This window comes from Ruditapes philippinarum, unplaced genomic scaffold (genome assembly GCF_026571515.1).
Source record: "Ruditapes philippinarum isolate M1 unplaced genomic scaffold, ASM2657151v2 ctg4750_1_1_1_1, whole genome shotgun sequence".
NCBI classification, from domain to species: Eukaryota; Metazoa; Mollusca; class Bivalvia; order Venerida; family Veneridae; genus Ruditapes; species Ruditapes philippinarum.
The window spans coordinates 1-18,415 of NW_026853815.1; the positions used below are offsets into that span (position 1 = coordinate 1).

General features: G+C 30.9%; 2 protein-coding genes across 2 annotated transcripts; both read left to right on the plus strand.

Annotated features, from left to right (window-relative positions):
* Positions 1-728: 728 nt before the first annotated feature.
* Positions 729-6,064, plus strand: LOC132738018 (uncharacterized). The gene is made up of 3 exons (XM_060725429.1): positions 729-889; positions 2,513-2,815; positions 3,243-6,064. The coding sequence occupies exons 1-3, from the start codon at positions 884-886 to the stop codon at positions 3,357-3,359; spliced, it is 426 nt and encodes a 141-aa protein (XP_060581412.1). The 5' UTR covers positions 729-883; the 3' UTR covers positions 3,360-6,064.
* Positions 6,065-15,694: 9,630 nt separating this feature from the next.
* LOC132738017 (uncharacterized) lies at positions 15,695-17,965 on the plus strand. Its single transcript, XM_060725428.1, has 3 exons — positions 15,695-16,216; positions 16,687-16,867; positions 17,605-17,965. Exons 1-3 carry the CDS (start codon positions 15,733-15,735, stop codon positions 17,744-17,746), a joined length of 807 nt encoding a protein of 268 aa, XP_060581411.1. The 5' UTR covers positions 15,695-15,732; the 3' UTR covers positions 17,747-17,965.
* The last annotated feature ends 450 nt before the right edge of the window (positions 17,966-18,415 follow it).

Sequence of the window (18,415 nt, forward strand, 5' to 3'; positions counted from 1 at the left end):
TCAATTGTTTTATATGTTTGCATCATTTCAGGTCTTTTCAGTGATAATAATCAAACAAGATTGTATTTTAAAAAAGGCTATGTCACCTCATTTATACATGTATAAAGTGTTAACAAAGTATATTTTTGATCTGTGCATTCATGTCAATTGAACTGTCATAATGCTGGAGCGTCTAGTGGATTTGAGGGTCAATGTCATATTTTAGCATTTCGAACGTAAGACAATGTGTATAATTGTTATTTAATAATAATTTGATTACTTCTGAAATGTGTGTTGACATTTCTATCAAAACGACACAATCTATGTTGTAACATCTACCAAAAAAGATATATACCCGTGCTACATAAAATCGACCGCCAATACTGGACGAAATTGTTTAGTCTGATGCGTTGTGAAAGTAGAATTTTGTAAGACTTAAAGTTTTGCTAAGAAGAAACTATATACTTTTCTGGTGAAAGTTTCTGATCAGGACAAAACAAATTGATTAAATGGCGGCCCTCAGCTTTTAGCCTATTAAAATTAAATAAGCATTTTGTAAAATCACTCAACGTATCTTTACATGATTTAAATCGACAGCCCATCTTGTTTGTTTTAAATATTTTTTTTCTTATTAACATATCACTTTTCACATTCGGTTAGTTATTTGTAACTATTGCTGATTTAATGTTTACATATGTAGTTATTTTTTCATGTTTGGAAACATGTAGGTGTTACAGTTCCTTAAATATAGCGTGATGTAATAAACAGCTGTATTTGACGTTAATTTACTGAGCTGAATGAATATACATTTATTCTTGTAATATGCTTTGGTCATTTAAAGATTGGGTTAGCTGTGAACAATATACAAGAATTCAAGAAGGATGCCGATCTTTCCAAAAAGAAAATGCAGGTCAGTGTAATGAGTCAAACGATTCGACCTTATTTGCGTGTGCATTTACTTGTCTTCATATGCAGTCAATTAATGGAGTTTTATATACGGTCTTACACAATCATGCTGCATGTCTTTAAAATTAAAGAATTTTTAACTTAGTATGCCCGCTAAGGTCAATAGGGGTAACATTAGATTTGAACATCAGGACTCACTAATTATAAATTGTATCATAGTTCGGAGACCTTTCTGTTGAAAATGTGTCAGGGTTAAATCGTATACATATACATGCACAGTGCGTTAACTGGAGTGCGGGTATTAGTTACCCGCACTCCAGAGCATGCCCATTGATTGGCTCATTTTTGCTGGGGTTTACATATTGTGACGGCAGAGAAAGGGAAAGCGACAGAAATGTCATATTCAGATGTTCGTTCATTGGTTCATTTTTGCCGGGGTTTCATATTGTGACAACAGGGAACGTGCTTTTATGTTTGACTATGATACAAAAGAGAAAGAACACCAAAACACTCGGCAATCTGATTTATACTCGGGGGCTACGCCCCCTCGTACAAATCAGATAGCCTCGTGTTTCGATGCTCTTTCTATTACTTAAATCGGAAGAGACAAAGTTTCTCCATCTTAACCACTCATTGTGCTGGAACCATTTATTCCAAGGATCAGAAAATATAGCTTACAAGTTATTACTTACCAGTTATATGTGATTCGTAGACAACGCAATTGAATTAGGTAATTCGATCTTAAACATTGACATAATAACTAAAACACCAAATTTTTATTGATTTATAGAATTCAGCATACGTCATGAATTGATTATTTAATAGATAAGCTTGCATATACCACATATCTTAATATAACTGAATTGAAACTTAAGTATGAGACGAAAAACAAACAACTAGGGAGAGAATATGTCACGGAGCGCAGCACCTACAAAATTCAGAGTCAATTCAACCCAAAATTATATCAAACTTGCTTGGAAAACACACATGATGGGGAAGGGCCAATAATACTTTAATTAAGAATGACTTAAACAAACTTGAGACAGAGGCCGTAGGAAAATAAGTAGAAGGGGAGGTAAAACATTCTGAAACGTACGGCGATGCAAATTGCAACAAATACTAATAATAAATGCTTTGGACCCCAAAATATAGCACATATTAGTTCGAGACAACACATACAGAACAGAACGTCAGAAGTTACAATCATATGAGTGCATATCAAGTAATATAAGTTTTAAGTTCTGTGTTCGTTTCATGCTTGTATACGTTTTACTGGGTGACATTAATAAGGAGGTGTAGGCGGAATAATATTACTTACTATGAAATCTTATTCCAATAGTCTTATATTGATTTGGATAATCTAGTACTGCATCTATTTAAACAGATTTCCACAAAATTCTATTAAACATTAAAACTACTGTTAATGACACGTATGGCACTTACTGTGCTTTCTTTAAAGATTTCTTAATTAAGAGTTCAGAGTAAATCGTATTTGCATAACAATATGTGAACATATATTCTAATACACTCGGATTTGAAAACGTTTGGTTTGTGTGAGGAATAACTTTATCATTTTATAGCATAATATGAACTTTATTTTTTTTTCTTTTACTTGCATAAAATGTAGGTCGAATTTGCATTGGAATTAGAAAGATTATCAACATCGACCCTGCTGATAAAGATTTTCAATTTTTTCTCCTCAAAGTATAAAAAATATATATCCCAAGACGAGACTGACGAGAATGTCGCAACATTTAGCAAAGAGGAAAGCCGTGTAGAAGTCGAAAATACAAACCAACAGACAATTCAAAAACAGAATGATTGTATGGAGACATTTTATCCAAATAATCTAGGCTGGCTCGAGGAAAAGTTTGCGGAATCATGGAAATTAACTGAAAGTGACATAAAATCAGGATTACAAAATGAACAAGTATTGATACAAATTCTCAGTTCTTTCCTTTATTTTGTTGCAAAATGCGGAAACCATTTTTCACTTATATAATAACTTATTTAAAACGAAATTATCATTCTCAAGATAAGAGCATATGATTAAATTTATTTTCTTCATATTTACCAAAAAACAAGTAAATGACTTATGGGTACTTAAAGAACATATAGTATAAAAATTGCTTTCAATGCATATTTATTTGGTTTAATTTTGATTTTCTTTCATTATGCAAATTTCAGAACATTCACTGCAATATTTTAAACAGATATTATTTGTCTGGGTAAAAATATGCTACAATTTTTGAACGTCTTTAATAAAAAGAAAATGTAGATTTCTATTCTTACTTTGGATAATATCAATTGTACGGAAAAATCAAATATATACATTAACTATTATTTTTCGATTCCAGGATGAAACGACAAGAAATATAGCTCAACTTGAGAGGAAAATAGGCACACTCGAATCCCATTTGAAGACACAATTGGATAAAATTATGCACAAACTAGATTTTGATTTAACAGTTTAAAAATGGTTTAGAATGTTTGGAATAATCTATTCCTAATGCATACATTGCTCAAACTACGAGTATAAACAATGCTGATATCATTCTAAAATACGTAAGCTGTACATGTTAAGATAAAATAACGTTTTTAATATGAAAATAATATTGACAGACCAGCGAGTGTTAATAACTTAGATTTATCAGAAGCAAGAAAAACAACAATTGTCCATGAAACTTGTATTCTCTGTGTGATTGAATTTGTCCATAAGATCAAAGCCTGAAACACGCCTAGTATTTTCCAGAGTGGCATTCAATTTTGACCGCAAAAACGTGCTTGAATCATTTATACCAAAGGACCCAAGAATTTTAAAACATTATAGTGAAGTACGATCAAACTTCATGTATTTTCAAACAAATTCCATGTAATTTAAATGTACATTAAGTTTATATTTGCACAATATTTATATGTTATTTTGGATAATTTGCTTACAATTTTATTTTTAGTGTCTTTTTGTGTTTTTTTTTCTATTTTTGTGTGTATTTTTTGTTGTTGTTAATTTTTATCTTTACATACTCTTTGTAACAGATAAAAGTACAAATCTACGAAAGGACATGCGATAGTGTGCACGATGGAAATCTGTATAAATAAATGTGAATAACTGTTGAATATATGAATAGAAAAAAAACATATATAATGAAGGAGTCTGTGAGTTTAACTAAAATTTGGACTTATATAGGGTTTTTTTTTCTTTTTGTTTGTTTGTTTTGTTTTCTGTTGTTTTTAAACTAAATAACACTCGCATACATTTAATCTCCTGCGAAAAAAAAATTTAACATAGGATATACCACATATGATATACTTTCGTGATATATTTCTGTTATAAAAACAATAAAATGTGGATCAAGTATATATTGTATATATTAAAAACAATAAAATGTGGATCAAGTATACGTATATTGATTGCTGGTTTGATTGTCTTGTCTGAAAAAATTGTAGCTTTATTCCAAAATATTTTAGAGAGATACTTATGATAAAATCGCTAACAAAGATTATTGCTACATGTGTTTCTTGAAACTAACACAAAGTTGATTTACACACGGTTACATATTTGTCTACACGACCTTTGCGAATATCAGAAAATAAATATAGTCTAGTATATGTGTCAATTTATCGATAAAGGTTGTGCATGCTTATACATGAATTTTCTACGAATTGTCGCTTTTAATCACTTTGCATTTTTAGCCCTGTATAGATTTTGCGTTTAATATATCTATAAGAAAATGTAAAACACTTCCGATCCGGGGAAGATCCTAGTAAATTGGTCAGTCCTTTACCAAATGAAAACATGTCTGAAATGTTAGTCAATAAATAAGATTAATTTTATGAATATGTGATGTGACATCATCTACCTGAAACAAGATATCTATCTACATTGTTAATGATTTTTAAGCCATATAATGAAACAGCAATTTTTAATACATTATATTCTGTACCCTTCGGATTTTTAACAAGGACGGCAACGAAATGAAAATGAATATTACAATGTCTGAAAAAACGTACTTCATCATTTTGCATCTATGAATTTGTAACCAAGTCAACTACCCAAAAGGTCTAAGGAGATAACAGATTTTTTTTAAATTCTAATTTGTCCGTTTGTCTTCCACATGCTTATTAAACTATGTAACTACATGTATATAATACACCGGATAGATATTTTGTGTATTTATGCATTAAAATTTGCAATTTTGATTAATAATCTGACGTATGGTAAATTATACTTTTTACTATGCTTTTGTATATTTAATTATAGCTTTTGTACCTTCGAAAATTACTGCCAGCTTGTAAATAAATTCATAATGATACATTTTTTTTACACACAATTAAAAAAAAGTATGACTTTATACATGTAATGAGTTTAAAATTTTTAACTACAATATACAGTGTAACTTCCGAAAACCGAACACCCATGGGACTTGTCAAAAAGTTCGGATTTCAGAGGTTTCCGGAATTCAGAGGTTTATGATAATGTGGACAAGACTAAGCCACTTAATATCACTAAATGTCAAGGAAGATGTGGCCATTACTGGAATATCATATATAATAGTCTTTTAATCAAGATAAAGATGTGAATGAAAAGAATACATTTTTATCTTACACCTGCAAATGCTTTTGAATTTCTATCAGTTTGTAGAAATGTTGTTAATTGCATAAACTTACACATCGTCCGATGCTAGTTAATTAATTATTACATCAAATGCAAAAAAATCCCTAAAGAGGTTTGATGCATACCTTGTCCCAACTAATTGTGATTTAATCCGCTAATAAACACTTCAAATTAACTGACCACGGTAAATTACTTTGATTAACCGCATCACTTCAAACATACCATTTCACAGTTTGTGATTTTAACGCGTGTCAAATTACACGATCACCGCTAATTAGTAAACAATCGATAGGGAGATTAAATCTTCCTGCAGGGTAAACATTCTCAATTTACAATGTATTTCACACCTTTGGATATTTCCGGTTTTCGGAGGTAAAATTGCATTGATTTGACTCTAATTTTACGAAAATATCGTCCGGAATTCAGAATTTAGAAGTTCCGGAATTCAGAAGTATTATATTAATAGGAAATAGAAGGGAAAAAATCGGGACCGAAAAAATTGTTCGGTTTTTAGAAGTTTCCGGATTTCAGAAGTTCCGGAATTCGGAAGTTACACTGTATCAATTTATTCTTGTCATATTGATAGTTACATTTATAATACAAGGACCATTCAATAACTTCTATCACTTGGTTCAAATGTTGTACCTGTCACGTCTTATTCTTGTTCAAACCTTCAAAGAATCCTCCTCTAATGGGATGCATTTTTGAAATTTCTAAGTCAAGTTTCGAGGTTGTAGGTGTACTTGAACAGTAGTCATCTTTGACAGATAATTTCCCAGCGTTAAAGCTTTGATCCACCTAAAGACCTAACAATATATGCCACACAAATTCAGTATGTTGCTGCTTTGCAATTGTATCAAGCCCAATATGGCATTAAATGTAGCTTCAAATCACAGTTTTGTTGTGCATTGTACAATATGTTCAGTATATTGTTCAGTGAATATGATTGCATGTCGCATTTCACATTGAAGTATAACGGTCATTTTACACTCAAATGGTATGTAAATAACCGCGATAGTTAGCAAATGATTCTGATTCAAATGCAATGAAACTTTTTGAAAATAATAAGAGGATTAAACTTCGGAAACCTATTAGTGAAACAATTTATTGAATGATCCTTGTTGTATTATTGCAAAGCATTGTTGTGATTTGATTATATATATTTTTCCCTCGAGTTCTTTTTATAGATTTATCAGAATGATATAGCATACGAGTTGTAACAAGTTTGAATAGTGAAATTCGCCTCATGTACTGCTATCATAATATTCACATGTACTTTGCATTGATATGAATATTAAATGCACTGCACTAGTACTCATATTTGTTTGTTTTTATTTTTCGAAGGACCAAAACACTGATAAAACAAAGAAGTCTCAAATAATTCTGTTGTTCAAACAAAGCTCCATTTGGATTACATGTTGTCAAACTTATATATAGAAAACAAATTAAGATATAAATGTCATAAATACCATTCTATTAAAAACTGGGTATAAAATCTCTATTCACTTTAAAGAATAGGAATATTCTTTTTATCATTTTGTGCCAACTTGTTTGAACACAATAAATGGGTCATTAAATTACAGATCACCATTGTTCATGACTTCTTCAATGGTAAGTGTGTATTTTATCATAATTTATTTGTGGTGACTCGTTATCTTTGTACTTAATTGTACTTGTACTTGTATTTTTCATATTGACATCAAAATTTCGTGTATACTCTGATGAAGTATCAATTTCTATTTAAACCAAAAGATCTTTTGTTTTTCAATGCTAGAAGTATTTAAGAACTTTGAAATTGACAAATTGGTATAAGGTATCAGTGTTAATAATATCTTTTTCCTGCTAGGAAATATAGCATATTTCCAGTTCATAATTTTTATGTGAGCGTATAATTGGGTTTCACAACACAGAGAAACTGAAACTGCATGAAAACATTACATTATACTGTGTAATAACCATTTTTATCTAAGCGCAAGCTATTGTAAATGGTTATAAATTTGAACAATTTATCTGATAAGTATGTACTTTCATGGAAACATATTCATCGCCTGACACAATTACATCCACTTAATGTTTTGAAATATCATTCATACAAATATAATTGATTTTAATGTAATAATCATAGGCAAATGTCAATGATACTTATATTATTATCATATTATTATTGTTATCAAAAGAAAACAAAATAATAATGATAATAATATATACTTTCTTTGCAATACTATTAATCATTTGCCTTCCTAAACGTTTTTTTTATCATCAAAATAAAGCCTCTTGGTATTGAACAGTGAGTACATAATTGTAAATTAATAACATGTATCGCAAAAAACTGCTTGAAAGTTATTTATATATGCTTGTATAACTAAATTTTGGTCACAATTCACGAGTATGATATAAATATAAAAAGGTGCAAACGGGACTGTTTATGAGATATTGAAATCAATTTAAGTTTAACTGTTAGTTTAACTAATACACCAATTTCCTTTTACAAATATTGCGCTGAATGTCATACCACTTCATGTGTCTATTTACGATGTTAATATGTATATGTGTATACGTATGTGATGTATTTTGTACTGTAAGAACCGCCTCCGTGGTCGAGGGGTTAGAGTCGATGACTTCTAATCCAGTTACCTCTCTGGCGTGGGTTCGATCCCCGGGAGATGCTTTGGTAGTTTAGCGCGGAAGAAGGTAGTCTAGTACTGGTGTAACTCTCCAGGAACGATGGTTAGGAAACTACCCGCCTATATGACTGTAGGGAAAAGGCGTAAAGTGAAACCAACAAACAAACAAACTTGCAATTAAACCGAGTCTGCAATTCTCTTGTAATTTTGTTGTGATTAATGCTTCCGAGGGATAACTTTGTTTCCATATTTTTATACTTCGCAACAGCAGGTGACAAGTGCTGTGTTGCAGCTGTAAAAAGTTGTCCCGTACTTCACTTTAGTGTTGTCATATTTTTCTGGTCCTTCGGGATCATTGATGCCAGCACTATTAAGTGTTGAGAATTAAGTACCTCTCAAGCCGGTGCTAGGGGGCGTTAGGGATGTTGCACGTATTCATTATCTCTCATCAAACCGAGTCTGCAATTCTCTTGTAATTTTGTTGTGATTAATGCTTCCTAGGGATCACTTTGTTTCCAGATTCTTGCACTGTAAATTTACTATGTTTGGTGTTCGTTTTCAATGAAATATCTTCAGTTCTGATAGAATGTAAATACACGTATATAATGATAATCATGACCTTTACAATCAAACACCATGTTAAGGATTTGTCGCAAATAATACAGCATTATACATATTTATGAATATGTCAGTGAGCATTTTTTTCGATCATTTAAAGTTTAAGTTGTAGTATAATACTTAAATTTGTTTCCTTATTAAAGGCATGCCAAAGTAAAAAATATTTATTAGCATAAAAATTAATAGTATTATTACATGTTTGTTGAAATCAAATTTGTTTTTAAGTAAGATTAACAAAAGTAAAACATTGAAAAGTACAAAATTTATAACATGTTTCGGGTCACTTTCGCATTTATCAAAGACTAAAAAGGCAATATGTTTTAAAGAAAGAATTCTTAATTAAACTTGTTATTGTTAAACAATGTAAAGCTGATGAGTGGAACATATTTATAAGTTGTGCTATCATGTTTTCTGGCCATAAAGTAAGCCATAAAACATAACAGCACAATTTATTAATATGTTCCATTGATCAGCTTTACATTGAATTAAGTTTTGCTATAACAAACAAGTTTAAAGTCTTGCTATAACTAAGTAAATCAATCAATCGTAAAACAAGGCGTTTCTTGCCTACTGATTCATACTAGCCATTTGTGTATAACATCTAACACTCTGTATTCTAAACATTCTACCGGTCATGTTCGCATAGACACACATGGAAAAAACACATTCTATGACAGGTAATGACATAATAAATACGTTTTTGTTTATTTTTTTTCTTATATTACAAAAATAGAATAGTTATATAATTTTCATGTTAATTTTAAATTGGCATTGTACGGATGATATATTATAAATTATAAATACATATTAAGAAACGACAAGAAGCGCCGCAATGCGACGAAAACCAGGTTTTCAACGACCAAGTTTTGATGTGACAGCAATCAATAGGTCAAAGTGCACTGAAGTTATTGAGTAGAAGCTGAAAATTCTATTGTAAAGCAAATGACCTTGACGTTACTCCCAGATATCTCAGTGGCAATCCAAAGCTGCCACTCAGCAAGTTTGGTGTCAAAAGGTCCAAACAAACTCAAGTTATAACATGAAAACTTAATACATTAACCTTCATCACAGACACCTAGGTAGCAATCCCAAGCTGCCTCTTGATATAAGCTATCCATACACCAAATTTGGTGTCAATAGGCCAAAGCAAAGTCAAGTTATTGAGCAGAAACTGAATTTCTCTTTTTAGTAACAATGACATTGACCTTGATCACAGACACCTGGGTAGCAATACCAAGCTGCCTCTTGATATAAGCTATCCATATACCAAGTTTGGTGTCAATAGGACAAAGCAAACTCAAGTTATTGAGCGGAAACTGAATTTCTATTTTTAGTAACAGTGACCTTGACCTTGATCACAGACACCTGCGTAGCAATTCCAAGCTGCCTCTTGATATAAGCTATCCATACACCAAGTTTGGTGTCAATAGGCCAAAGCAAACTCAAGTTATTGAGCGGAAACTGAATTTCTATTTTTAGAAACAGTGACCTTGACCTTTATCACAGACACCTGGGTAGCAATCCCAAGCTGCTGCTTGATCAAGTTATTGAGCGGAAACCAAAAGTTGACGCCCGCCCGCCGACTTCGGCATTTCAATAACCCGGTTTTCGTTGAAAACCTGGTTAAAAACTTAAAAACAAAACTAGAAATGTGTCTACAGGGTACTTACGCACCAACTACTTTTGATACTCTTTGGACATACTAAACTAAACATCACTAATTTTGCGTCATTACTTATTTCACGGTAATTTCATATTTTCATGTGATCAGCATTAAAATTGGTCAGAATTGACGTATTTTATTCAAACACCTAACAACAAAGTTTTTGTGCAAACTATTTTATATCTATAGATTATTACGTAAAACAACAACATTTTACAAACTTCTGCAAAAAGCAACAATAGTCAGTTAAATTTGTACATATGTCTGAAACAATCATCATTTTCTTAATGTTCTTGTTTGTTGAAAAAAAAATTGACTTACAATGTAAAGATACTTTTAATATTTACAATTATGCAAAATAACATGTAGAAATTTTAGCTGAAACATGAACAAAATGAACTAAAACACCATTACCGCGATTTAAATGATGACATACTGTTTTCAAAATGGCCGACATATGGTCTATTTATTTATTTGATATTTTGAATGATTATGCCATTTTTTATGTATTTTATTTAAGTGTCAAAGCAGACCATTACATGTATACTGGATGGTTAACATCTGCAGAAAAGCACAAGGAAACATTTTAACTTCGTGCCTGCAAGACGGGGATTAAATAAGTCCGGAAATAAAGCTTGATGTGCCGTTAAGCAGATATGAAGTTTTATGTACAGACAGACAGATGGAATGAAGGACACTCTAAAGTTATTTTTAAACATCCCTGTTATCAAAATATAACATTTTTAAAAGCAAAATTCTTAAAAAGGAGATAACTCTTGAAATAAGGTTGCAAGACGTCATGCACGATGTGAGTGTAACAAAGAACAATTAGTAATGAAGGTGTTGATAATGAATGTTTATTTTGAATTTGAAGTAAAAGAAAGTAAAAAAAAAAACAATATTTTTTTCATGAAAATTCTCAGTTCAAGGGAGGAAATTCTGATAAATTTTGTGCTAGAGTTGTAAACCTTGTCACATATGATGTGGTTGATGACAAGAAACTTATATTTAAAGTTTGAAAATACCTTAAGAAATAAAGAACTTATAGTGAAAAAAACGTAAAAACTAGAATCAGAAATCTTGAAATTCATGCTATTTGTTGCCATAGCAACCACAATTTTCAACATAGGAAGGAAAGAAAAGGATGTGCATAATCTCCAGACTGCCATCTACCCATATTTCAAGTTTCATCAGTACTTTTTGCGTTATCACTGGATCCAGGTTATGTGTAAAATTTGCCATATTTTCAGTCTATTTGTTGCCATAGCAACCAGAATTTTCAACATAGGAAGAAAAGAAAAAGACGTGCATAATTTCCATACTGTCATCTATCCATATATCAAGTTTTATAAAAATATTTTCAGTACTTTTTGCGTTATCGCGGGATCCAGTTTTGTGGACGGACAGACTGACGGACAGACAGACGGACGGACGGACTGACGGATGGACAGACGGACGGAGGGTAAACCTAAAGTCCCCTCCGGTAAACCGGTAGGGGACTAAAAACGCTTTTTACTTATCAAAAATTAGTAAAAAATTAAATAAGCCTTCACTGATTCCATATTTTTCAGTTGTAATTACTGATTTATTTTCTGAAGTTTGTGTTTGACAAAACAATGGAATTGCCTGATTGTCGTCAATATAAAATGCACTGTAACATGATATGCATAACATTTTTTTTTTTTTTTTTTTTTTTAGGCCCCAACTGGGTAACCCCTTTTATTTACCCCGTAATAAGTATGAGAGGGTCGGGGTCATCCCTCTGATACCTTACATGATATCTACATAATATTTAAATCATCATCTATAATAATATCTTTTATATAATTATAATATACATTATATTCAAACATTCAATCAATTTTCATATAATATGTATAACAATTATGTATGATAATGTATTATGCAACAGCTTCAAAACAAACAAAGAATATTGGTTTTGGGTAAATTGATTTAGTGTAGCCTATTAGTTTATTAAAGTTCTTACAATTTGCCATCCTTCATTTACATGTTTGGTCAAATTTGTATTTTTGTAAATATTCCACGCCAATTTAAGACTATTTTTAAAACCAGGTATTGTAGGTAACACGATTTTTCTCTTTGACAAATAAATATATCTTTTCAATTCTAAAAACAAAATATCATATTTAAAATCATTAACTTCAGAACCTAAAATAAATGATTTACAATTAAAATTATCATCCAAATTATCTATCTTGTCTTTCAGATATTGAAATAACAATTGAATTTTTGGACATTCCCAAAATAAATGCAACAGAGTTTCCTCTTGGCAATTGCAAAAAGTACACATTTTACTATTGACAATTTTCATTTTGAATAAAAGTGAGTTTGTTGCTAAAGTTCAATGAATTATTCTTGTCTGAAACCACTGAATATAGGAATCTTTGGTATATTTAAATACATAACTATATATTAAATTCCAATTTATATCAAAATTTGTAAAAAAAGAGTTCCATTTTTCTTGACATGTTGGTACATCTTGATTTCTAACTAGAATTTCATAAAACATACTTTTTTGTTATTTTGTGTAATTAAAATAGGTTTTATATAACAACTCATAATAGGGTATTGAACATTAATAAAATCTTTACAAATAGAAATGTTAAGCTTTTGTGTATATAATAATATTGCTTTTTTCAAACTATGATATTGTAAAAAATTTACTTGTTTTTGTGTCACCTGCTCTAAGTACGTTAAATCTACAAAATCGCCTTGGGGATTAATAATATCAAATCTGATTCCTTTTTCATAAAAAAATTTAATATAAAAGTATCTATTTCCTGCTAATAAGTTATGATTGTAAAACAATGGCATTTGTAACACTTGTTCTAAACTGTCTATACAAAGTTTATCTGTAAAAATCATATAAGCTTTTAAAACATCTATCCAAAAAGCATTTTTAATTTTATCAATTGTCAATTTACAAAACAATTTACCTGTGCTAAACACTTTATCAATATTGAATAAAGCCATCACTAGCTTATAACATTTACTGTTACTATTACTAACATACCTTTTAAACCATTTTATCTTTACAGAATGTATATAACTATCAATATCAATCATATTTAGACCACCTTCCTGATATGTTTTAATAACTACTGATTGCTTTATCTTTGCTTTACCTTCCCATATAAATTTATAAAATAAGTCATTAAGTGTTTTCAAAAATGCTGAATTAGGTGTTGGTAAACTTGTAAAGCAATGAGCGAATAAAGGAAGGAGTAATGACTTAACAACAGTAATTTTTCCTATAGGTGTTAACATTCTTTTTTTCCAGTATCCTATACTATTTTTAACTTTTTGAAGTTTTTCATTAAAATTTAACTCTATCATTTTTTCTAAATCAACATCAAATATCAAACCTAACAATTTGAACTGTGTATCACCCCATGTCAGTTTCCATTTTGTCTTAATAGATCTTGTACTGTATTTAAGAGAGCCTATCCAAATAACTTTAGTTTTATCAAAATTTACTTTCAATCCTGAAATTTCTGAAAACGTGTTTAATAACTTTAAAACAGTATTAAGGGAATTTTCTGATCCATCTAGCAAAAGTGAAATATCAAAGTATCATGATATGCATAACATGTTTCGTGGAACAGTAAAATACTTTGGAGAAAACACTCTCTGTTACAACTCAGTCAACACTAACACAATTTGCAGGGATCCCATTAATTGTTGTTTTTGTTTCATCAGTAAAGCATTGAAGTCAACATATGACTTAAAATATGAATAAGAGATCATAATTTGCATCATCAGCAGATCATTTCTACAATTATAGATCATAATCAAAAGTCATGAAATACCCCCAAACATTAAGGAAGTGACAGAAAAAATGATATCTGAAATATATTCTAAATCAATGGTGCTTTTTCGCGACATCTAAGTCAACTAGGAAAGATATAGTATCCTATTCTTAGAAATTGGAATACATTTAAAAACAATATCACTTGGTAGAAATATTGATACAAAAGTTGCAATGACGTCAATACGTGGGACGCTTACTGTAATTACTGTCCCGAATGGAGATATTGGTTTCCGCTTTAGGGCATACATAAAACTAGTTTGTTTAATGATGAGATGCGAGCCTCTGAACATATGATTTCTAATCAAAACGCCTTTTATAGAAATATGTGAAATGGTTACTTAAAGAAAACGAGTTGCAGCCTTCGGCTTCGAGCAAAAAGGTTACCTAGACCCTAACACAAATCAAATATCACATTAACAATAATGTAATAATGTTTGATTTATGTTTATCATGTTATCTAAAATTGTTTAATAAAGATATTTTAATGACAAAACTGAATATTTTCTTTAAATTTACCGAGTTGTATCAATTTAACCTGCAAATCCAAAAAAGTAACCTAGACCCTATCAAAAATCAAATTTACGAATAATGTTATATTGTTTTATTTATGTTAATCATGCCATCAAAATTGTTTATAAAGATATTTTACGACGAAACTGAATATTTTCTTTACATTTACCGAATGTTATCAATTTAACCAGCAAATGCTGAAGTCGTTTCTATTATTATATCAAAACATAGACATATACACCATTTTTTACATCATTTGGTAAACATTTTGATATACTCTCCACGCACACCTTGAGCACCATGGGTGCTTTGCTTCAAATAAGGTTAGTGAACTTGATTCATACTATTGTGCGCACAGACTTTCACCCATTTTATATAGCTTGTGAAATTTTATGAATTTCATTTTGATTTCTGCAATTTCTACGAAACAGTTTCCAAACAACTTTAGTTTCCATCATATATTTATTTTCTTGGCTCAAAATAATTCATTTCAGGAGTGTAAATTGCAAAACATTTCGAGTCATGTCGTTATATTTAACAAACAGCATGAATAAAGTTCTTTATACATATAAAATATATTCATCTATCAGACTTTATCCAATTCAAACAAGTTTGCGCGCACAATGGTAACGCCGGATACCTCACACATGACGTGAATCGAAACGCATCTGCTCTGATGATGCATGTTGAGCAGGCGTGGCGTAATGAGTCCTTGATATTTTTTTGACATATCGGAAACAAAAATCACATTATTGGCTAATTAATTATAACTTGTATCATAGTTTGGGGACCTTTCTGTTGAAAATGCGTCAGAGTTAAATCGTATACATATACGAGGGTTGTCCCAAAATGTCGTAGACTACATTATTTTCTCTTTAACCTGACGTCATAACTTAATAAAATTTACCAGATATCTTCCTTGGTCATTTGTTAATTTACCTTCTTAAGGTAGACCACCCCTAATGCCTTCGGCAAAGTTCGTTCGATGACGGTTATTTACGTGTTCGAATTCGGCTACGGCCGGAAATTTCCGTTAATTTCCGAAAAGAACGTGACATGTAAACTTCCGGTAAGCGGAGTCATGAGTTTACGCGACAAATATGGACGCTTTTCGAGTAAACGGAAAAGAAAATGTGGAAAACATGTTATAAGTACCGATTTTGCTGATGAAATTAAAGACCAAACATCTGAATTACACAAGGAAAACAGTCAGACCTGGAAAAATGGTAGGCGTCTTGTGGAATTTGACGTTTTACTCACCAATCTACGATTGTGTAAATCGTGCCGACATGGACCTGTGCCGCTTATAGAAAATAATATATGTGGCGAACTCCAGAAGGGACTAAGTGGCTACCTTTATGTTAGGTGTTCTGACTGCGGATATGTAAACCGTGTTGCCTACGGGAAAACACATCGTGTGAAAAGGAAGGGGATGCCCTGTTTTGATGTAAACACAAAACTTGGAACAGGTAAACAAATTAATTATGCGAATATCTTCAGTTTTGGTACTTTATAACCAATGTGTCACTTTTTACATTATGATACCTATGGAATTTTCATAGTTAGTAAGTAACACAGGTCACCATTTTATGAAACAACTCGCATTGTTTTTAACTGTTAAACAATTAATGAAATTTTGATGTAACTTAAACACTGAGTAAGTTGGTTTCTTTATTGTTAATTCATTGATGATTATCTGTAAACTATTATTTGTATACGATGTATTTGATACGCTGAAAGGGATTGATTATTTTGTACACTTTATATTCTTTTCGTCCTTGATCACTTTCGTAACTAACAGTATTGCATTTTTATTATTTTATGACAAAGAAATTAGCTAGGCCAAGAAACCAAAAAGCTTGTAATTTTTGTCATAATTTTTTGTTGTGGTTGAATTTAATTTGCGTGTTTTATATTTTCTAATGAATTATGTTTTCAGCAATGATTGATAGCTTAGGTGGACCCGTGAGAGTGAACAATGTCCTGTCAGCATTGAATTTGAAGACCATAAGTGATAAAAACTTGCAAAAGATGGAGAAACGTGCTGGTGAAGTGATCGAGTGTTTGGCAGAGGAATCGACTAGCACTGCTGCCAAAGAAGTGTACAGAAAGGAGATGGAGTAAGTACAAAGATTATTGCACTCTCCGTTTTCTTCTTAAAAATCATTTTAATTTTTTTATGTATTTCATAATTACAAAGAGCAAACATAATATCAGTGACACTTGGCGTTTGCAAGGGCTGCTTTGATGTTTATAAATATATAAACATGAGCAGTTAGTTTCATATATTAAAAGGTATTCTGTCTCTGTTCTGTTTAGAGTGACTGTATAATATTTTGATTGTTAAATACAGCATAAAATTGTGCAATTGTTTGTTAATATTTTATTAAGAAATAAGTTATCCGAAATAGTGATTTTATCGCTCATTAACATCACTGTTTGGATTTTGGATGCGAGGAATTTCATCACAAGGGCATAGCCCGAGTGCTATTATGATGCGCATCCGAACGACAAACAGTAAATCAAGCGATAAAATCACTAATTTGGATATATTATTTTGATTCAAACACGACATCAACAAATAAATGCTGCCGTACCTGATATTTAGCTAAATTGCGCCTGATTTGTTTCCGTACTTATTTGCAGCGCGTCACATTTTTAATGGTAACGTCAGATTATAATGATAACGTCACATACATGTCTAAATATAGAATGTCAACCTGTGATTTTATTGCATAAGAACACGTATTTTTGGTTGTTGTATGTTCAATAGGGAAAAATACGGGTTGTGTTAGAATATAAAATAGTTAACACTTTCCAAAAATGTAAACATCTATTTTGACAATTGCCTTAACAGGGATATTGCCCATCAGGAATCAGTAGAAGCATTGACAGATATGAAGGACATTATAGAAGACCTTGGATTGTGTCCACTTCCTGATAGTTCTCCATCAGTAAGGTATACCTTTTGCTATTTCCATCCAACCACTTGTATGTAGGTAGAACTAACTATAGAAATGCCAGTTTTAAATCAGTTTTTAAACTGGATCTTCCATTTTGTCTCTTTTTAAAGACATAATTTTCTATGATATATTGTACAGCAATGAATTGTTCTTAACACAACCAAGGATCAACTTGCAACAAGTTAATGGCTGTGTTTATAAGTTAAGTCATTTTTTAGCTTGACTATATCAAGTATATGGAGAGCTGTCATACTCGTCCCGTCATCCAGATTTCAGATTAAAGTTTTGGTGCAGTTAAAATAGTTTTCTCTACAACTTTTCATTTCTTAAGGTATCAACTTCAAACTTCTAAATATATGTACCTTATCATCAACCACATCTGATGTGACAAGGTTCTTAACTCTAGCACCAATATTTTAAGATTTTTCTCCCCTTGAACTTACAATTTTTCTTAAAAAATATTATTTTTTACTTTTTCTTCTGTTATTTCTTAAGGGATCAACTTCATACTTCAAATATATTTTCCTTATCATCAACCACATCTTATATGACAAAGTTTATAACTCTAGCACCAATATTTCTGATTTATCCCCCCTTGATTTTAGAATTTTCCTCAAAAAATATTTTTTTTTCTGTTACTTCTTTATTTCTTCATACTTCAAATAAATGTTTTTTATCATTAACCACATCTTATGTGACGAGGTT